At 38.2% G+C, this 23,265-nt stretch overlaps 2 protein-coding genes across 3 annotated transcripts; one reads left to right on the top strand and one right to left on the bottom strand.

Annotated features, from left to right (window-relative positions):
- Nucleotides 1-1,670: 1,670 nt before the first annotated feature.
- On the bottom strand, nucleotides 1,671-19,496 carry LOC120635815 (guanine nucleotide-binding protein-like 1). 2 transcript variants are annotated; one of them, XM_039906978.1, is made up of 12 exons: nucleotides 19,356-19,496; nucleotides 18,526-18,632; nucleotides 16,809-16,953; nucleotides 15,994-16,141; nucleotides 13,731-13,871; nucleotides 11,621-11,831; nucleotides 10,344-10,514; nucleotides 9,524-9,726; nucleotides 8,606-8,721; nucleotides 6,232-6,369; nucleotides 3,808-3,905; nucleotides 1,671-2,031 (listed from the first exon to the last, which is right to left on the bottom strand). In XM_039906978.1, exons 2-12 carry the CDS (start codon nucleotides 18,617-18,619, stop codon nucleotides 1,799-1,801), a joined length of 1,698 nt encoding a protein of 565 aa, XP_039762912.1. In that variant the 5' UTR covers nucleotides 18,620-18,632; nucleotides 19,356-19,496; the 3' UTR covers nucleotides 1,671-1,798. The 2 variants fall into 2 exon arrangements, with proteins under 2 accessions (XP_039762912.1, XP_039762913.1); XM_039906979.1 differs by having other exon boundaries at nucleotides 1,799-2,031; nucleotides 19,362-19,496.
- An 838-nt stretch (nucleotides 19,497-20,334) lies between these two features.
- Nucleotides 20,335-20,976, top strand: LOC120635713 (U6 snRNA-associated Sm-like protein LSm4). The gene has a single exon (XM_039906835.1). The coding sequence runs from the start codon at nucleotides 20,516-20,518 to the stop codon at nucleotides 20,930-20,932; it is 417 nt and encodes a 138-aa protein (XP_039762769.1). The 5' UTR covers nucleotides 20,335-20,515; the 3' UTR covers nucleotides 20,933-20,976.
- The last annotated feature ends 2,289 nt before the right edge of the window (nucleotides 20,977-23,265 follow it).

Below are 23,265 nucleotides of genomic sequence, written 5' to 3'. Positions count from 1 at the left end.
AACATTTGCCAGTTGTGGGAATCGAACCCACGGCCTTGGACTCAGAAAGCAGGGTCGCTGCCCACTGCGCCAATCGGCCGTCAACTTTGACTTTTACTTTGACGTCGTTTTACTTTGACGGTATAAATAAATAAATATACTACGACGATACACACATCACCATCTAGTCCCAAAGTAAGCGTAGCTCGTGCTATGGGTTCTAAGATGACTGATTAATATTTTTATGAATAACATAAATACTTATAATATACAGATAAACACCAGAAACAGAAAAACCTTCATGCTCATCACGCAAATATTTTCCAGTAGTGGGAATCGAACCCACGGCCTTGGACTCAGAAAAGGCAGGGTCGCTGCCCACTCTGCCAATCTGCCGTCAATATATATATATAGATAAATATACATAATATAGAGTTTGATATGCGAAAAACAATCCTCGCATCTTGTCTGCGATTTCTCCGCTGTACCACTAGGGAAGGGGGTAGAGGGGGTGGGGGAATCGTGTAAATAAAAAAATAAAAAATTCTAAGTAAGCAATTCTTTATTATCATCTATAACCGCATTATTAAAGAAAACATATATAAAAGGCGACCGATGTAGTGTATCTCTTTCACACAATATTTGCTCGCCCGTATATTGTGCGAAAGAGATAGCATGACATCGATCGCCTTTTATAAATCTATTGTATAATGGCGTAGGTATAGCAAATTAATTTTAACGATAAATACTAATTAAAATGCGGTCGAATTAACTGTATAAATAGGCTCCAAGACGTCATATCTAGAAGTAAAGTTTACCTCTAGAAGTAATTCGGCCATGTTACAAATATTAACATTGAAACATTTTATTAAATATAAATAAATAGTAACACAGGAACTTTGCATTAAACAAATTGTAACGTCACAGAACTAAACTAAATTCAAGCAAGGAATAACAATTTAAAGACAAGTCGCGTCGTGTGAATGCACGTGGACGGTGCTAGGTCCACGTGCATTCACACGACGCGACTGTCGCGGTAAATCTTTGCGACTGTCGCGGTAAATCGACGCGACTGCTGCATTCCAAGTTTGTGTGATGTGTTACATGCGGAAACGATCACCGGCATATCATTGTACACTTTATCGATATAATAACGTGAGGTCTTTAGAGGGGGAGGTGTCGAGCCGAACCTCACCTAATCTCACTTCTATATAATACTTCTAATTAACATGTAATATACGCATCAAAAGTGCCTTTTCTGTGCCTATTTGAATAAATAAATATTTGACTTAGGCTTTGACACTGGAATGCTGGCTTCATAAAAACTATGTTTAACGCATGTTAGAAAAAAAGTATAGCGCCCAGCGCTTGACGATACTATCCGAACCAAGCCGGACGGTACCGAACGGTTCGCATGGTGGGGGCATAACGCTTTTTTCTTACGTGACGGTTTCTGCCTGTTAACTAGAAAAATAACAATTTATTGGATAGAAGCAGGCGTTACTTTGCGGAAATCCATGATATATTATCAAAATTAACCTCAATTTGCTATACTCCGCGAAAAGCAGGAGAATCTGTGTGGTGTGATTTATAATTTCTTCAATCCTTATACTCCAAACCAAACAGATCTTTGGCAATGTACCCTCTACGCACGTTTCGCTCCGAAACCGGAGCATCCTCAGGAGATGTTGACTTTACAATGAACAGATTCTCACCACACAGATTCTCCTGCTTTTCGCGGAGTATAGCAAATTAAGCTTAATTTTGATAAATGACAATTTAGTTTAGCTTATATAACACTCATCATCACCAACTAAAACTAATCATCATTAGCTAGAGCTGCAAATTTGTTCGCCATCTCCGTGCGGTCGTCATCGTCGTCATCATCGTCATCGTCATCGCCGTCGTCAGCACTTTCATCGCCGGAGCTTCCATTGCCCGACCGCTCATCGGTGTCTGATGATGGAACGGATGACGAGGGCATATCGTCGCCTTTTGTTATTGCTTGCACCCATTTTACGTATTTGATTTCATCGCAGGTTTCGTACACTTCTGTGGAAGAAGGAGAAAGTTAGATAATGTTTATATTTGACAGCCGATTGGCGCAGTGGGCAGCGACCCTGCTTTCTGAGCCCAAGGCCGTGGAAACACACACAACTGGAAAATGCTTGTGTGATGAACATGAATGTTTTTCAGTGTCTGGGTGTTTATCTGTATATTATAAGTATTTATGTGTATTATATTCATAAAAATATATTCATCAGCTATCTTAGTACCCATAACACAAGCTACGCTTACTTTGGGGCTAGATGGCGATGTGTGTATTGTCTTAGTATATTTATTTATATATATTTTCATCACTTGCACGACAACCGGTCCCCCATCGACTGTACTTCTGCTGTCAGTACTACTGCTACTTACTTACTTACTGCTCTTTGTTGCTGCACACTACTGCAGTCTCGGAGTATCTCTACGCGATCGAATCAGAAATGTGGAGATTCGTAGAAGAACCAAAGTTACCCACATAGCTCAACGAGTCGCGAAGCTTAAGTGGCAATGGGCCGGGCACATAGTTCGGAGAAAGGATGGACGTTGGGGTCCCAAGGTGCTGGAATGGCAGCCCCGTACTGGTAAGCGCAGCGTTGGTCGACCCCCAACGAGGTGGACAGACGACATTAAGCGCGTCGCAGGTAGCCGTTGGATACAAGCGGCTCAGAATCGTGGAACTTGGAACTCCCTACAAAAGACCTATGTCCAGCAGTGGACGTCTATCGGTTGATGTGATGATGATGACTGCAGTGTTATTAGCAAATGCAATGGTACATACATTTTATACGGGATATCCGTAGTATACAACGTGTAACCGAATTACGAAATACTTTTGAACAGTGCATAAGTTTGTTTCATAAAGAAACACCCTGTAAACATATTGAATCAAAACAAGCATATTTATTTTTCCATGCAAACCAATCCAAAACGTTCTTAGTGTTCACTTGTAACAACCCTATTGAAGATAAAAGGCTGACACATGCATAGTACCAAAGCTACGCGGCGCGTACTTAATAAAGTGCCATGAGTTAGTTGATTTTAATTTTGCACGTGTTGTTAGGGCTGTATCTGAACTCTTTTAGTAAAAACAATGGCAGTGGTTTACTCAAAAACTATTACGTTTTCGGTTTCACAGATAAGTCTCAGAGACAGTGAATAATGTACCTCTAAAGCATGTTAAGTATAAATTAAAAAAGTTAAACTGTAAATTAAACTGCTTTTTTTTCTTAATTCTCTTATAATTTCGAGGGGTTGTTAATATAATAACATATGCCCTGGAATATAAAGTATACTGCTCTGCTGTGTCTCTGGACTTTAAACAAGCATTCGACATGTTCGGGCACAACAGATTGCTCTACAAAGCGAAGTCATACATTCTTTATGTTCTTAAATCTAATTTGGAACAGAAAATATTTAAATTCTCAAACTGGGGTGCCTCAAGGGACGGTTCTAGGTCCAAAACTTTATAATCTCTTTTTCTTATTATATAAAGTCACAGTTCCGGATTCTATTCCCGGCAGGGGAGATTTGGGAATTTATAATTTCGAAATTATCTCTGTTATCATAGAAGGCTTAGGTCGTGGCTAGTTACCACCCTACCGACAAAAACGTGCCGCTGAGCGATTAAGCGTTCCAGTATGATGTCTATGTGATGAGTTAAATGTAACTGCAATACTCACAGGTAAGCCCGCTACCATCTTAAACTGTATAATCACTTGTGAGATTGCAGTCAAGGATTAGCTTGTACTGGAATTAAAAAAAAAAAAATTGTATACGCACCCCTTTGGTCCGTGTAGCCTGGAGGCCTCAGCCACAGACATATCCTGCCATCAAGCGCCATCCGGAGTATACTGTTGGCTGCTCTGTATGTATCAAGCCTAATGAAAAGAAACGCCACAGTATAAAGAAGTAATACAGTACAATTAACATTTAATACACTTTGTTCTACACATCGCCTACTCCCTCACTGCCTCGCGCAGTCATTGCCTCCATTACTCACTGCCTCGCTCGCTCACTGCCTCGCTCACCCACTGTCTCGCTCACCCACTGCCTCCATTACTCACTGCCTCGCTCACTCACTTACTCGCTCACTCACTGCCTCGCTAACTCACTGCCTCGTCAACTCACTGCCTCGCTCAATCACTGCCTCGCTCACCCACTGCCTCGCTCACCCACTGCCTCGCTCACCCACTGCCACGCTCACCCACTGCCTCGCTCACCCACTGCCTCGCTCACCCACTGCCACGCTCACCCACTGCCTCGCTCACCCACTGCCTCGCTCACCCACTGCCTCGCTCACCCACTGCCATGCTCACCCACTGCCTCGCTCACCCACTGCCTCGCTCACCCACTGCCTCGCTCACCCACTGCCACGCTCACCCACTGCCTCGCTCACCCACTGCCTCCATTACTCACTGCCTCGCTCAATCACTGCCTCACCTACTCACTACCTCACTAACTTAAAGCATTACTCAATCACTGCCACACTCAACAGGCCTCACACACTCACTGCCTCGTTCATCTCCTAACGGCGGTGAGCGAACCACTTTTCTTGGCCCACCTGTCGCAGATTTCTGTACGTGATCAGGCATCATTGTCGGCTGGTTTGTTCTACACTACGCTTGGCGAGTGAGATAACTACGTTTTGGCAAACGCGTCGCAGTCGTTTCGAATGGCGACAAGGTGACATCATTCACTCACTTATTCACTCACCTAGTCAAGTAGACTTTGGTTGTAAGATAGCCTAGTTTTTTGGCCCACCCATCACAAATATCGATATGCAACTAGGTGTCACCGCTTACTCATTCATTCACTCCCCTAGCGGCTTTGGCGGTGAGGTAGCCACGTTTCTTGACCCACCCATCGCAGATGTCTCGAGGCGACCAGGTTTCATCGTTCACTCACTCAGTCACTCACCTAGCGGCTTTTGTAGTGAGGTAGTACAGTCACTTGCCTCTCCCGTCGCCACTATCTTAAGGCGACCAGTTGTCACCGTTCGCTCATTCATTCACTCACCTAGCGGCTTTGGCGGTGAGGTAGCCACGTTTCTTGACCCACCCATCGCAGATGTCTCGAGGCGACCAGGTTTCATCGTTCACTCACTCAGTCACTCACCTAGCGGCTTTTGTAGTGAGGTAGTACAGTCACTTGCCTCTCCCGTCGCCACTATCTTAAGGCGACCAGTTGTCACCGTTCGCTCATTCATTCACTCACCTAGCGGCTTTGGCGGTGAGATAGCCACGTTTCTTGGCCCACCCATCGCAGATGTCTCGAGGCGACCAGGTTTCATCGTTCACTCACTCAGTCACACACCTAGCGGCTTTTGTAGTGAGGTAGTACAGTCACTTGCCTCTCCCGTCGCCACTATCTTAAGGCGACCAGTTGTCACCGTTCGCTCATTCATTCACTCACCTAGCGGCTTTGGCGGTGAGATAGCCACGTTTCTTGGCCCACCCATCGCAGATGTCTCGAGGCGACCAGGTTTCATCGTTTACTCACTCAGTCACACACCTAGCGGCTTTTGTAGTGAGGTAGTACAGTCACTTGCCTCTCCCGTCGCCACTATCTTAAGGCGACCAGTTGTCACCGTTCGCTCATTCATTCACTCACCTAGCGGCTTTGGCGGTGAGATAGCCACGTTTCTTGGCCCACCCATCGCAGATGTCTCGAGGCGACCAGGTTTCATCGTTCACTCACTCAGTCACACACCTAGCGGCTTTTGTAGTGAGGTAGTACAGTCACTTGCCTCTCCCGTCGCCACTATCTTAAGGCGACCAGTTGTCACCGTTCGCTCATTCATTCACTCACCTAGCGGCTTTGGCGGTGAGGTAGCCACGTTTCTTGACCCACCCATCGCAGATGTCTCGAGGCGACCAGGTTTCATCGTTCACTCACTCAGTCACTCACCTAGCGGCTTTTGTAGTGAGGTAGTACAGTCACTTGCCTCTCCCGTCGCCACTATCTTAAGGCGACCAGTTGTCACCGTTCGCTCATTCATTCACTCACCTAGCGGCTTTGGCGGTGAGATAGCCACGTTTCTTGGCCCACCCATCGCAGATGTCTCGAGGCGACCAGGTTTCATCGTTCACTCACTCAGTCACACACCTAGCGGCTTTTGTAGTGAGGTAGTACAGTCACTTGCCTCTCCCGTCGCCACTATCTTAAGGCGACCAGTTGTCACCGTTCGCTCATTCATTCACTCACCTAGCGGCTTTGGCGGTGAGATAGCCACGTTTCTTGGCCCATCCATCGCAGATGTCTCGAGGCGACCAGGTGTCATCGTTCTCTGGATTGGACATCATGCGCAGTAATTGTGGTAGATTCAGTCTCTCTGCTAAATACCTGTATCAAAACACAAAAGTAGCTTAGACCCGCAGCTATGCCCGTGTCAACTATTGAAATTAAAACTCAAATCTCTCTTTACGTGATCCCAGGTAATAATTATTGAATAAAAAAACATTTTTAACTTTTTTTTATTAATATCAGTCTTGCTTAAATTTTTTATACATTATCATTTATTTATTTACTAGGTGTTGCCCGCGACTTCGTTTGATTTTGTTTTTTGATGTGGCATCAAATTTAGTTGTAGATCTAAACAAAATTAAAGTATGCATGCAGTATCGCTAAGCCTTAAATGAGGGGTTTGCTGCTGTCCGCTGAGGAGTTCTGTCCTCTATCTCCAACCACAGTTTGGGCAAAATTAAACACAAATTATACACTGAATATTACAAAAATAATTATTTTAATCGGTTATAATTTGTCGGAGTTATGGTGTAAAATCGTCAAACACTCATCCCCTCTCCCAAAGGAAACAAGCTTAATGTCGGGATAAAAAGTATCCTATATTACTTCTCACACTATCAAGAATTTGTGTACAAAGTTTCATGAGGATCGGTTAAGTAGTTTTTGCGTGAAAGCGTAACAAACAAACTTACATTCACATTTATAATATTAGTAGGGATAGGGATTTATTTATTATACTCTTTATTTGTACACCACTCAGAAAAGCGAGACAAAAAAAAGAACAAACACATGAAGAATGAAGCAGGATACAAAAGGCGGCCTTATCGCTAAGTAGCGATCTCTGCCAGGCAACTTTAGGATTAGGAAAACTAAAAAGAAAAACGAATAGGTGGGCTATTTAGTAGTGTTGTACAATTTAGTCGTTTAAACCGGCTATAAAATTTAACCAGGTTAATTAGTTCAGCAGCCAACTAATTAACTTTAACTAACCAGTTAAATTAATTAACTAGTTAAAAAAAAAACAAATTTTCTCACTAATATATTGAAAATTTTTACCCAGAATGATTAATTTGCAAAACATTTGTTAATAGTAAATAAATAATTTATTAGAGACCATTTTTAAACATCAAAAACATATGATTTGTTACTATTTAAAATGATTCGTTATTATTTAATAAATCTGGTGTTTATTTATTAAATATTAACAAATCATTTAATGATAAATATTAACAAATCCTCTGTCGATATTTGTTAACAAATCATATAATTATAAAATGTTTTAATTATATTTACAAGTAATTTCGTGATTTTGATACAGAAATATCAATAAGTTTTCTGATTGCGAAGATAAGCAACTTCTTTTTTAACCGATTAACCGTTTAACCGGTTTATCATTTAACCGGTTAACTAGTTAACTGATTTAATAGGTTAACTAGTTAATTAATTTAACTGGTTAGTTAAAGTTAATTAGTTGGCTGCTGAACTAATTAACCTGGTTAAATTTTATGGCCAAATTGTACAGCACTACTATTTAGTACATACATACATACATATTTACATACTAATACATAAACCAGACTACACAAATACTGTAACACTATTGATAAATATAAAAAATAAATATACTGATCCATATTTTAACATACAATAAATACTTAAATATGAGTTTGAGTAGATAAATAATAACAGTCGTCTTTACTGAGCGAGATAATGAGCCTTAACAGTATTTTTAAATACGCATTTACGTATATCCACAATATGTCAAAGTAATAGCTAAAATATAAAATTCAACTAATACAAGCTTTGCTTAGTTAGAGCGTTAAGTAAGGACAAACAAACACAATTTCGCGTTTAACTATAGCAATAGTAGTAGTAATAATATAAAACTATAGTCATACTAGCATCTGCCCGCGACTTCGTCTGCGTGGATTTCAAAATTGGGTCTAAAGCTTCGCTCGTTAACAATGTTTAATCCCACCGCAGGACCTGTTTGAGAGATCGGTATAGAAAGTACATGTCCTTTTCCATATCATAGGTGACTTGCATACCAAATGTCAAAGCTGTCTGCCCGCGGCTTAGCTCGTAAACAATTTTCAATTTTCCCTCGGGAACTACTTAAGGAATCGGGATAAAGGGTAGCCTATGTTCTTTTCCATGTCAAAGGCTCCATTTATGCCAAAATTCATCAAAATACACACACCACTGATAAAAATTCATGTTCGTCACACAAACATTTTTCAGTTATATATGATATATATAGTAGGCTTATGAAGAGGTAAGTTTAGATATATATAAAATAAATAAATAAATAAAGTTTTATGTAGAAAGTACCAACCGTATGGTAGTGTAGGGTTCCCGTAGTTGAGCTATGGGGTACGACCCCATGAGGATCTGTATGGGACGTGGCACCTTGGAAGGAAACACCAGACCTGGACAATCACACAGACGGACCTACGGACATAAACATATATATATATATATATATATATATTCTCACTACAAGTTAACCCATGCAATCTCATCTGGTGATGATGCAGTCTAAGATGGTAGCGGGCTAACCTGTTAGGGAAGTATATAGTCATACCCCTAATCGGTTTTTACGCGACATCGCACCGGAGCACTAAATCGCTTAGCGGCACGTCTTTGTCGCTAGGGTGGTAACTAGCCACGGCCAAAGCCTCCACCAGACCACACGAGAGAAAATTGTCAAGTGTCAAAAGTGTCTGATACTACGGGTAACGGTTATTTTATAATGACATTCATGACTTAAATAAAATTGACTTATTTGGACACCAACATGTTCGACGCTTGTCAACATATTCTTTTACCATACTCGGTATAATTGAACTTATTAAAAGCATAAAAAATAAGGAAACTGAAGTTACCTGTGCAAACAGAATTTACCTGTGAAACACAAATTACCTGTGGCGTTAAAAATATAGTCTGGAAGTGTTTTGTGTGTCCGAATATAACTTTCTTGCTGAATAAACACCTACATTCAGTTCACCTACGCAACCCACTAAGGTCGGGGCAACTCTCTAGACCGATACTCCTAATTTGCTTCTATGTGACATTGTCAAAAGCTGTGGCATTAGACGTGTTGGCAAGCGATATAAATCGCTTGTCAACATGTTCTTTTAACAGACTATGCTCAATTCAACTTATCAACAACATGCGACTAAGGAAACAGAAGTTACCCGTACAAACAAAGCTTACCTGTGAAAACAAAATTTACCTGTGAAACACAAATTACCTGTGGCGTTAAAAATATTGTCTGGAAGTGTTTTGTGTGTCCTGGTGTCCGGGATACAGACACAACTTTCTTGCCCATGATAGCGTTCATGAGGGAAGACTTTCCCACGTTTGGTTGACCGACGCAGCCTATCGTGAGTATTCCATTCTTGTACCGCTCATGAGTGTAGAATGTTGTGTCGGGTTTTTCTAGAATCGTCTCACCTAGAACAAAATTACGACGTCGATATATATAAATGAGAATTATTTATTTATTCATTTTAGTCTATGTTAGTACAAACAATGCAATTTTAAGGGGGGGTAGGTAAAGGCAACGCACTTTGGTTACATAAGATCTTATTCTAGGCGTTATAAGAAATCAAGCCAATATTCGCCTACCAATTTGATATGACAATGTTATTGAAACATTAACAAGTGTGTGTTACAGTGGGAAACAACCCTGCTTTCTGAGTCCAAGGCCTTGGGTTCTACTTAATAAACTTAGGTGCAGTTGAAATTTTGAACTTCTTTTTCGGACGGACTCTTGCCGATAACCACCTGAGGGGTTGCTACGGCGTCACCGGGGGAGAGAGCCGATGGCGATAGTTCGCCATGAGAAGAGCCCCAGGGCTCTATGACATGGAGGGAATGGGGGGGGGGGGGGGGCTCGGCTCGGTTCGACGTTAATTTGACTTTGTGGACTTTTGGACTAATTATTGTTCAGTCCGAACGCCCCCGCGACCGTGAGCGTCCACGTCCGAATGTTGAAATTTTGAACTCGGGACTTCATACTTATAAAACGACACGGCTAACCACAGCGCCAGGGTATTTATAAAACTCACCAATTTCAGTTTCTTCATCATCGAACTCAACGTCTGTTTCTTCTTTTATCTTCTTCTCCCATGAAGATAGATCAACTTCTGCGTTCACGATGTCCTTGCATGCTTCTAGTATTTTAGTGGCGCCCTCTGCGCACATTCGCTGGCGGCCTTTGCGCCTGCGCAGTTGAAGACCTGAAAAGAAAATGTATATAAAACAAGGCGAATAAACGAAAAGATGGCAATAGCGAATTAGCAAATAGATGGACAGATTGATAGACGCTTTACGATGGACAGATTGATAGAAAATATAAGATGGGCACATCGATAGATACTGCAAGATCGATAGGTGGTTTAAGATGGACAGATCAATGGACTTAGTTACATGGACAAATCGTGGTATTTAGATATATGGACAGATGTGTAGAATCATATAGATGGCAATAAGTGCAGTGGGATGGATAGATTGGCAGATTCCGATAGGTCTTTAGATCAATAGATACAGCCCTATGATCAGATGAATAAATGTAAGATGGACAGTACTGTGGCTATCAAGGTGAACGGATCAATGGATTGACATAGAACCAACATCTCCTGAGGACATTGTACACTTGGAGCCGAGAGTTCGCTAATGTCATTGAAATTGATTAGGTTTAGGTTTAGGTTTAAAGACATTTATTCCCATAAAAAGACCTAAGTCACTTACATAGGAAACTTAATTTTCTATAATAATAAATACACTTCGCCATTAGACTAAACTAAATTCAATTTTACTATTATCTACTCATTCAATGTATTCGTCTTTAAATTTATTGGTATTACTTAATATATAAGAAGCTAATTTAGATTTGAACACATTGAATGAGTTTACATTTTTTATAAGTATAAGTATTTTATTATAAAATTTGGCGCCTTCAAAGGTAAGGGATTTTTTACCATAATTTGTTCTTGTTCTAGGTAAGGTAAGGAAACTGGCTCGACGAGTTTTATTTTTCTTTTTTGTAAAAGTAATATTAGTGTGGATTGTTTTGTTTATTGATTTTCTAATAAAGATGCACGTGCTATATATATATATAATTGATGAATGTTCATTATTTTAGTATCACTATAGATTTTTTTCGCGGAGTGTAGCAAATTAAGCTTAATTTTCATAATATATTATGGATTTCCGCAAAGTAACGCCTGCTTCTATCCAATAGGATAAAATCCAATAGGATAAATATAGTATTCTTTAAAAAAAAATTGATGGGCTGTACGAAGTTCGCCAGCAAGTTTTGAAATACAAGTTAACACAATCCTACCAGCCTTATCACTGCTGTTCCCGGTCAGGTTATATCCCGGACAAGAGGTGAAATACACCACCCGGAGTCCGGGGCATCTTTTCATGAGGTACTGCTTCCACGCTGCCACCACGGAGGCTGGCACCAGGTCGATCTTATTCAGCACCAATATCATGTTCTTCTTCTCTTCCTTCACAATGTATTCGTACAGGGAGGGGGGGAACATCATGCCCTGTTGAAATTACACTTAGATTATGAAAAACACTTTTGTATCACTCATGCGGTGAAAATTTGAGTGCGACAAGAATAATTTTAAAATGGGGAAACGGTTCTTTTTCAACCGCAACAGCGAGCGTCAAGACACTACTTTCCCCGCATGAGTAATACAAAATAGTATGTGCAACAAGTGCGACATCGATTACCCACTCAAGCGAGTGACCGCACTCGCTTCTCTCGTGCGTTCAACTTCGCTTTCGTGGGCAATCGACAACTTGTCGCACTAGTTGCACAATATACTATTACAACACGATTATTACGGACTGTAACAATATAAATATTAGAAGCAAAAATAAACTGTTGTGCAGTTTACTAGGCTACACAAAATTGCAAATTCATTCAAGGGCAATTGTATATTATTTTATAACAAATTACCAAATGAAATCTTCGTGATGTCTCTCAATAAGTTCAAAGTTTATATAAAACGTAAGCTTACAGAAAAATCCTATTATAATATTTAAGGAATACTTGAAAGATAAAAAAGCTTGGGTGTGGATTGCTTTAGCTTCATAGCTTATTGTAAATAAACTGTGAGATGGTAATAACAAAAAAATATGACTGCGTTGCAAACCCTCGTAGCTTTAGGTTTAAGTTTGGTTAAACATATATGTATGAACGCTTCGTAAGTCGTAGTATATTTATTTATTTATTTATTTATATAGTTCAACGAGTACATACCACGATAATATTTTGGATTTGTCGATATTTCGATCGATATTTAAGAAATGTTGATTAACCGCGTAAATCTTAGTTTAAAATCTTTAATTACAATGAATAGTTGTCAAAACAATTATTCATTGTAAAAAAAAAAAAAAATCTCCTGCTTTTCGCGGATTATGGCAAATTAAGCTTAATTCTCATAATATATCATGTATTAATGCAAAGTAACTTAGCTTTAAACATTTATACTTATAAAGGTTTATATTTAACTGACTAATAATTAATTGTAAATTGGTTTCTCACTCTGGAGCCCTGACCGCCGGTTGCTTGGGCATTCAAACGCAAGCGGAGGGTGGAAGTTTTTTTTTTTTTTATAAATTTTTAATAGTGTTTTTTAATTTATTCTTAAGCATTGTTAATAATTAAAAAAAAAATAATAATAATAATAAATGATAGAAATATAAAAAATTGTAAATAATTTATAAAAATGACTTTTTACATTTTAATGCATGCTGTGATAACCTGTAAATAGTTGAACATTCACTATGTGACTCATTGAAAAAAAAAAGAGCAAGTTTTAATGTATCTACTGTTGGTTGAACATTATAAATAAATATATAAATGTAACATTACAATTAAACGCAATATTGACCCGCTAACACTAGATGGCGTTAGTTGTAGTTGCGTGAAATGTAAATCGCGCTAAAGAGATTTTTTCCCACTAGTACAAGACGGTGCCGCGGCCAACCATCGTCAATCACTAGCGGTTCTTCAACAAACGCTCTCCTCTCCTCGGACGCTGTAGTTAGGAACCTTGCTAGTGAAACCTATAGGACGTGCTTCCAGCTTTTGATTCCACTGCGTGGGACTTTAGCCAGGGACACTGTTCTAGACTGTCAAGTAATTCTAAGTGAATTCTAAATACAACTTTGTTCTTCACACGTGTCTTATAATTCCGTCGCCCCGCCCCTTTTGCCCTGTCACGTAGAATTGGTTACAATTCAAAATAAATAACGCCTGCTTCTATCCAATAATCAACTACAAGGCACGGGTCTCTTCCCACAGAGCATATTAAGTGGAAGATCATGGTTATTATCACTCCCTTGCGTTACTTACTTGTTAAAGCCCACCAACCCAAATTTGAACAACGTGGTGGGTCTATGCTCTAAAACCTGATGATGAATTCCACACTCACAGCATATCTCACGTCCACGATGAGTAGCAGAATATCGCACATTTCCAGAACACGCCACAACTGTCGCCACGTTTCCAGGTTGAGTTCGAAATATGACATTTCCTTCCAGTGGGGGGTGGACTGGAGTGCTTGGATGTATTCCTGGAAAAGGTAAAATAATTTATTACCCAAACAATGTTCATTTTGACACAACTTCTCATAATAATATAGAAGCGACAAAAGCGCGAAAAGTTTCGACCGACATCTCAAGAAGCTTTCGCTTGGTTGTTGGATCAAGGGTCGGATGCAGAAGGCAGTAGTCCTTGAAACGGCGCGTATTGTGAGGAGGTTCCTCACTCTGGAGCCCTGACCGCCGGTTGCTTGGCCATTCAAAAGCCTCGCAAGCGGAGGGTGGATGTTTTTTTTTTTTGAATTTTTTTTGTATTACTCATGCGGGGAAAGTAGTATCTTGACGCTCGCTGTTGCGGTTGAAAAAGAACCGTTTGCCCATTTTAAAATTACGCGTGAGATTTTTCATAAATAAAACTGTTATTTGAGTGCGACAAGTTTACTTGTCGCACGTAAATTATTCTTGGCACACACAAATTTAGATAAAATTGCTAAAATAAATAAAATAATAACAAAAAAAAACACAATCGACATATTAAAACTGAATTGAGGTTGACGCGTCTGACAGTTTAATTTAATAAATAAAGTTGTAATTAAATTAAAATTAGTTTAAAAACGAATATGGAGTTTGAAATAATACCGGAAACTCCAGAAAATTCTAGCGACGACCCCACCGGGGCTTCGCCCCTGGACCCCGGTTTGTGCCCACATATATCGCCGCATGAGTAATACAAACATAATTACGAAATTATATTGAAGGATGCATACGGATCCTTATTTCTCTAAACGAGCAATTCTTGTATATATATAATTGGAATCTCGGAATCGGCTCCAACGATTTTCATGAAATTAGGATACAGGGTGTTTCGGAGGCGATAAATCGGTTTAGGTAGAATTCATTTTTAGAAAATGTCATTTTGTTTGTGTTTTCCGGTAATAACCGATTTGGTGCAACGAAGTTGCACGGGTCAGCTAGTATTTCATAAGGAATCACCTTATGAAATACTATTATCAGTGGCGTGCACTCCATACATGCACAAAAACACTGCATACCCTAACATAGATACATAACTCGTAGGGGAGGAGAATTTGTGACGTTTTATGCAATTTTCCTGGTGTATGCATACCCTGGTAAGAAACCCAGTGCACGCCACTGACTATTATCACCAATTTTTCCATACAAACAAATTCAAAACATTTTAAGTGTTTACTTATGACAACCCTATTAAAGATAAAAAGACCGACACGAGCATAGTACCTAATAAAGTGACAGGAGTCACATGATTTTAATTTTGCATGTGATGTTAGGGCTGCATCTGATTTCTTTCAGCAAAAACTATGGCAGTGGTTTACTCAAAAACTATTAGGTTTTCGGTTTAACAGATAAGTCCCAGACTCAGAGACGGTACATACTGTACTTCAGGCTTTAGAAGTACAGTACAGAAGTATTATTTCGGTTTTCATTCACATATGGACGGCCGAGTGACGCAGAGGGCAGCGACCCTGCTTTCTGAGTCCAAGGCCGTGGGTTCGATTCCCACAACCGGAAAATGTTTGTGTGATGAACATGAATGTTTTTCAGTGTCTAGGCGTTTATCTGTATATTATAAGTATTTATGTATATCTATATATATAAAAGAGAAAGTGTGTGGGTGTGTTTCGTATAGGCTCCGAAACGGCTGGACCGATTTCAATGAAACTTTCAGGGAATCTCCGGATTGACCTGGCGAGTAATCCTGTAAAGTTTGGTGACGATCGGAGCACTCCTATTTTTGAACTGTCAAACTGTCAAATACAGCTTTTATTTACTATGATGATATTTTATTGTTGGGTGTACATGGGTGTAGATAATGATCTTCACCCGCTCGAGAAGAGAACAGAAGAGAATGAATACGGAGAGAAATAAATGATTTAATATATTATGAGATTTAAATTAAAAATTTAATGATGTAAGTTTATTGTTTAAATAAAATATAGCAAAATCTAGCCCGGCGAAGCGGGCTGGGTACGCTAGTGTATATTGTAAGTATTTATGTATATTATTCATAGAAATATTCACCAGTCATCTTACTACTCATAACACAAGCTACGCTTACTTTGGGGCTACATGGCAATGTGTGCATTGTCGTAGTATATTTATTTATTTTATGCCTACCCTAAAATATCTCTGCTCTTGTGCGTCTAACTGGGCTGGTGTCATGCTGAAATCCCACGGTGGTCTCTTCGGGAAGGATATCTCCTTCGGAAAGAAGTCTGTCGGGTCAATCTCCATTTCTTTCTCGGGCACCGGGTTCAGGGATTTTCTGAAACAAATTTTGTAATGTTTTTCCATATTCCGTATATTTTTTTTTTCACTTCAAGCTAGACCTAGACTAGATTTTACGCGACAAAGTAATTCAAATATTCCTTTATTCAAATAGGCACATAGACGGCACTTTTGATGGATACATTACATGTAAAATATGACATAGAAGTGAGTTGATGGGGATAAATAAATTCGTCAACTTAAAACTAAATCTACGAGCGTTCCAAACACGCCCTGGTCTAAGAAGAAGCCCACAACAAAGTTAGCCGGTTGTTTTTTTTTTTTTGTTATCACCATCTCACATTGTCATTTAAAACTATTATAGAAGCAACCTGGTTAGAGCAATAATTTACCCAAGCATTTTTATCATTGACTTAGTCCTTAATACAGTAGGACTTTTCTATAAACTTACGTTTAATACAAACTTTGAACTTTTTCAGAGACATCTCCAAGATATCAACTGTTAGTTTATTGTTAAATAGTATACAATTTCCTTTGAATGAATTACTTATTTTATGTGTAGCCTAGTATATTGCACTGCAAGTTTATTTTTGCTTCTAATATTTAAATTATTGCAGTCACATTTTCTCTTAATTTAAGATATATTTTTGTGAAATTGAATGAAAGACATGTCCTTGGTATGCGTTATTTGCAAAAGAACTTACAATGCTTCCTCCTTCTTCATACTCAGTTCTTCGTCAGTCTCTCGATAAAACTTTAATGCGTAACGGTTGGCATCTCCACGCCCCCTTGACCTGTTTGGTTGGTAGTTCACTGATACCACATCATAAGTATTTGTTCCAGACGAGGCTAGAAAAAAATATTGCACAGTTATTTTCCATTTACAATATTACTGCACTAGTTTCTTTTTCTTTTTATTCTTCAACTTCAACTTTTGTTTATGGCAACGGGGTCACATTTAGGATAGCAACCATTACTGCCAATGAGTCTTGAAAATAGCAGAGTATATTATGGCTTTATTGACCGGTTATAAAAATGAACCCCGACAGAGTGGCTTTGATGTGCACGATGGGAAAAGCGAACACTCACACAAGATTTTATAAATTTAAAATGCATATAAAAATTTTCGGAACCGACAGGATTTGAACCTGCGACTCTCGGGCAATCGCGGCCTGAGCGCTTTCACCAATTAAGCTACGGCTCTCCTACCGTTGCTGTAGAAAATTAGTATATGCCTTTCACATCAGTCTTATAGCGACTGTAGCAAGACTGTACACAAGGCATATATAAACATCACAAAACAGTACAAAACATACAGATTACAGACTATAAATAACAAAGGGAAAAACAGAAGCAAAGTAAGAAATCAACCGATTAGAGTTGAATTTTTTGTGAATTAATGAATTTAATTACAAAGTAATTGTCGAATATCTATAATCAAAGGCTTAAATTATTGTATTTCTAGGTTTATATTTTGGTTTACTTTACATTATTTAATTTTAAGTTGACATTGTAATTTTATTTCACAATTTTTAATACCTTAATTTTCTGACATTCTGTATAAGTTGGAAAAATAATTTTATAATTAAGGTGTTATTATAATTTGCATGCCATAGAATGGCAGATTGTAGCACGTAACTTGTTATGTTTTGTTATAAGATCAAATTTGTTAACCTGCAATCACGCAAATAAACATTTGAATTTGAATTTAATTAAGGAATTTAGAACTTTTTTGTTAGTTGATGAAAGGAACAGAAGAGGTTTAAGATCTATGGGTTCAGGCACACAGGAAGGGAAAATTTTTATTCTTCTGGTCACTACACTAGCTATTTGTAATGCTAAATTGTTTGATGGCACGTCTTTGGCATCTTTGATGATAGGGTGGCATCTAGGCAAACCAGAATGCTATTAAAAATTTTCTAATTCTGATTATACCAAAATTCTTATTATTAACAATAAAACCACTTGTTTAAGAATGTTGATTCCGCCTCCTCTTTAATAATATTTTCTCACCTTTACCATTCTTGGCCACTCACATGTGAGTTTCCCTACAGGACAAAGCCTAAAAACTTGACTTCAATTCAAGCTACTAGAGTGGGTATAGTGAAGGTATGAGGTGAGTGCAAAAGATCCTTACATATCATGCAGTAGATGGACCTTTTAAAAGTCAAATTCAAAGTCATAAATATCTGTATTCAAGTAGGCCCATAGGTGGCACTTTTGATGCATACATAAGAATTACACGGTAGTGAGATGATGGTGACCACATTCATAAACTTAAAGCTGCGAGGGATCCAAACAAACTTAGCCAGGTGTTTTCTTTTTTGTTATCACCATCTCACAATGTCATTTTAAATTATTAGAAGAGCAACCTGGTTAGAGCAATAATTTAAAGCACCATATGTCTTCATATATACTTACTGTTCATAATCAATGTCTTGTTTTGCTTTTTGGCTTGTAATTGCTGCTTTTTAGCCTTCCCGCTGAAGGGAGTTTTACGACGTGCTTGAGGCATTTTGAGTTGACTTCTGAAATATAAGCAGTTTTTAATATATAGATACTTACTAATATAGACATTACTTACACATGAGAAAAATATTAATATCATTCTATTGGCAGGTTACAAACACACCTGCAGCCGTAGTACTTGTATACTCATTGTACATACAATACAGAGAAAGGTTGAATAATAGTGTTTATTTCCTCAAAGTATGAATTAATTAATGAATTTCATTTTGGAATAGTCGAGTAGTAATATTTATATTAAGCCCGGCTTTTAAGGCAGTACAGCCACTGACATTACTCATTTGCAAACAGAAATTACTTGGTCCTATTTGGAAAGACTTTTTATAGCAACTGATTAGTACTTGATACAGGTTCATAAAAAGGTCATAAGGGAGCCTATCAAATCTAAACCCAAGTCATAAAAGTGAAAACAACTCGTCGGTAAATTTTAAAGAAGCCGACCCCAACCAAACACGCTAAAATTGTTTTTTTAATTGCCGTATGCACATTTTCAAAATACAACCGGTTTTAACGCAGTAATTTGGAACATCCAATGCCGCATGTTATTGGGAAAGTGTAAACCTCTCATTTATATACATACTGTAAGAGTAGTAAGATTAACAACAAGTCATTGTAAGACTTAGAGAGAAAATTATAGGAAAACAGAAAGCAACCCGGTTAGCAAAATTAGGTTAAAATTACAATGAAAGCGTGCGAAATAAAGATAGTAGGAACGGAATATTTACCCTTACACGTTGAAAAAATAATCCGTCGACAGTCAAACTCCTGCAGATTGGCTCTACGATATTATCTTCTAGAAAAATCAAGAAAAATCTAATCGATACGGCAATAATCAACAAACTTCTCATTTGAGATTTTGACAGTGAGTAGTGACACTTTAATTAACATTGACGTATGGAGGGTAGAGGTAAGGAGAGTCATCTTATATGGGAGAAAAGTTGAAAAAGTGTCCAGTGTATGCGCTAAATAACAGTTCAAAAATCCTCCACAATGGCGCTGGTGGATGCACAGGGTATGGTATGAATGTAGCAATCGTTGATGAATTGAAGTATGCCGAGTTAAAAAATTTAATGTCATTATCGACTAAAGTAGTTAAATATTGAGAATTTCAACAACTTACGTTGTACAAAATATTGTGGTAAATATAACCTTACTTCCTTGTATCTCCATACTTCCTTGCTTATTTTTCAAGCCTACTCTAACAATATTTATATTTGGCGCTTCTTTTAAGAGTTACCCTGATGCAAATGTGGCGCCATCCTAATTTAATACATTTTGACGACACTTTTTCATATACACAGATGACTCTCCTTACCTCCATACCTCTACCCTCCATAATTGACGTTAACAAATCAACAGCTGTTGATGTTGTTTTGAATCAAGATATTATTTTTTTATTTATTTTACGTCCATGGATTAAAGTCCTTTAAGGCCTTTCAAAGAATCAAGATAGGCCTCGAACAGACAAAGATCTTTGACTGTATAGCCTTTTGACAGCCGCGTGTTTTTCTGTTGAGTTTTCAGAGCGTTTTTCTATTGATTTTTCAGAGCCGCTCTGTTGGTTTAAATTCTAAACTTTATACCATTGTTCTTTTCTGTTTGGTTGAGTTTTCTTTTTTTATTTTAGCTTGTTTAACTGTAATTATTTAATTTGTGTTGTTTGGGTTTCTAGTCTGTGATTGACAGGCACGATGTAATAAACTATCTACGACTTAATATGGCGGTACGGTTGTAACTCTTTGCCTTGTTAAGAATAAATAAAAAAAATGTCTATGACATAACCTTTAATATTAATAGTGACAAGTAAATATAAATAAACTTATATTTTCGAAATTTCTTATCGAGTTGCTGTTATTTTGCAAAATAATATCTAATACAATAGAAAATGCTTCCATTATCGTTGTTACGAACAGCCCAAAACCATCCTATGCTGGTGGAGTTGAAAAATGGCGAAACCTACAACGGCCACTTAGTAAGTTGCGATAATTGGATGAATATAAATTTAAGAGAGGTGATTTGTACTTCACGAGATGGTGACAAGTTCTGGAGGATGCCCGAGTGCTACATTCGCGGGAGCACGATCAAATATCTTAGAATACCCGACGAAGTCATAGATATGGTTAAAGAAGACACCCAAGCTAAAACCAGAGGACGTGGTGATATGAACAAGGGTCGAGGCGGGCAAAACATGAGAACTGGTAGAGGAAGCAGTCGTGGTGCGTTCGGAAACCGCGGCCGACCAGCACCGTTGGCGCGCGGCGGCGGGAACCAGGGTCGACCACAGAATAAAAATAAAAAATAATTTCCTTTTTTAAATTAGGTCCTTTTTTATGTAAATTATAAGTATTTCTAAGTATTTGTGTGTTTTATTTGTATGCTTATGGCACTTAGGAGTGCCAATGCAGGTAGATGAATTGTGACAGAAAAAATTATGTACACTATACTGCTCAAATGAAGGTTCAAATATGGTTAGCTTATAACTTTATCAGGGCTTTGCTTTCCAGCACCAATAGCAAAGACAGGAGACAAAAAATTACACCTCAACCATATCAACTGACAAGGGATTAAATTTACTTGTCTACCTGCACATATACAAAAGAAAATATCTTTTAACCACAGAGAAAAATGTTAAGGCTGGTACTGACTAAACAGCATTATCACTAAAACAGATAAAAATTGTTTACTCCAGGAGTTGTGGTTTTTTTATAGTAATCATTAACGGACAAAGCAGATGGCCCACCTTACAGACTGTGGAAAATCATTAAAAACACTATTGGAATGCTATTTGGTGGCAGTGCTTCCCCGCTCAAGCTCTGGCACAAAAAGCTTCTATGTTGACGGCCAATGATGAATATTAATGTTTATCTGTATATTATAAGTATTTATGTATTTTATTAAAATATTCATCAGATATCGTAGTACCCATAACACAAGCTACGCTTACTTTGGAGCTAGACGGCGATGTGTGTTATTGTCTATAATATAATATATATAACAAAAACTCTACTATTAATAATAATAATTTTAAATGACATTGTGAGATGGTGACAACAAAAAAAAACCCCTGGCTAAGTTTGTTGTGGGCTCCTTCTTAGACCAGGGCGCGATTGGAACCCTCGTAGCTTTAGTTTTTAGTTTACGATTGTAGTTTGGAACCCTTGTAGCCATCATCTGACTACAGTGTAATTCTTATGTACGCATCAAAAGTGCCACCTGTGGGCCTACTTGAATAAAGATATTTTTGACTTTGACTTTACTATTACTACACTACTGTGGTAATGAAGCCCACCAAACAGCTTTTGCGCTTTCACTTTTCAGCTGCAATACTGATTCAATCAGTATATCATCTTTGATAGGAAGGCCTATGCCCAACTGAGACATTAATTAAGTTGATGAATAGAATGAATAAATGAGTACCTAATAATTTAAATTAGTCCTACAAGACAACAACTCTGCCAAACATATCTCGCCAATTAACGTGAACAATCTGAGCCACCACTCCAGCTACTGATCATCTTTGGTAGAAGGGGTTCGGTTAAAGCATTAAAATGCCCTGCAAGCACATTTTTGGGGCTTTTTGACCAAATTGAACATTGTGAGTCGAAACTTTGCTAAGTTTTGTACAATATAATTATTTAACATTAAAATAGTGTGATTATCAAATTCAAATTCAAATTCATTTATTTCACGTAGGCCTACTTTATAAGCACTTTTGAAACGTCAAGTATGCATGTTTGTGTGACTCTACCACCGGTTCGGAAAGCAGATTCTACCGAGAAGAGCCGGCAAGAAACTCAGTAGTTGCTCTTTTCCAACATCAACATTTACAATCATTTTGCTATCTTGCGGGAGATGAGAGCGAGGCTGGCTGCTTCCATTCTACCTTGTCATTGAGGAATTCATCAAATGTATAGTAACCTCGCTGTACTAGATGCGTTTTTACACATTTTTTAAATGTATGCATTGGTAGGTCAAGAATTTCCTTAGGAATTATGTTGTAAAAGCGTATACTCAACCCCACAAAGGAGTTCTGCACCTTTCGCAGACGATATGCAGATATCACTAATTTATGACCGTTTCTGGTAAGTCGATTGTTAATTTCAGCTTTTGATTTATAAAGAGTAATATTTTGCCTCACAAAGACTATATTATTATAAATGTATTGCGAAGCTACTGTAAGAATACCTATTTGTTTAAATTTTTCACGAAGCGATTCGCGTGATCCAAGTTTATATATTGATCGTACGGCTCTTTCAGATATTAAAAGTATATTTATACTACAGTACTTTTAATATCTGCAGCTTTTCCCCACAGCAAGATCCCATAGGACATAATACTGTGTAAGTATGCGGAATAAACAAGCCTAGCTGTTTCAACATCGGTAAGCTGTCTAATTTTCCTGATTGCATATGCAGCTGAGCTGAGTTTACTCGCTAGGCTTTCTATATGGGTAACCCACTGTAGCTTACAATCTAAGGTCACTCCTAGAAAAACAGTAGAGTTTTCTATTTCAAGTGTTTCTCCATTTATTATGATGTTTTTATCAATTTTTTTTACGTTAGGCAAAACAAATTCCAAACACTTGGTTTTTTTTGCATTTAAAAGTAAGTTATTAACAGTAAACCAGTCTGACAC

This window comes from Pararge aegeria, chromosome 27, assembly GCF_905163445.1.
Source record: "Pararge aegeria chromosome 27, ilParAegt1.1, whole genome shotgun sequence".
Classification (NCBI taxonomy): domain Eukaryota; kingdom Metazoa; phylum Arthropoda; class Insecta; order Lepidoptera; family Nymphalidae; genus Pararge; species Pararge aegeria.
This window is presented reverse-complemented; position numbering and strand designations above follow the sequence as displayed.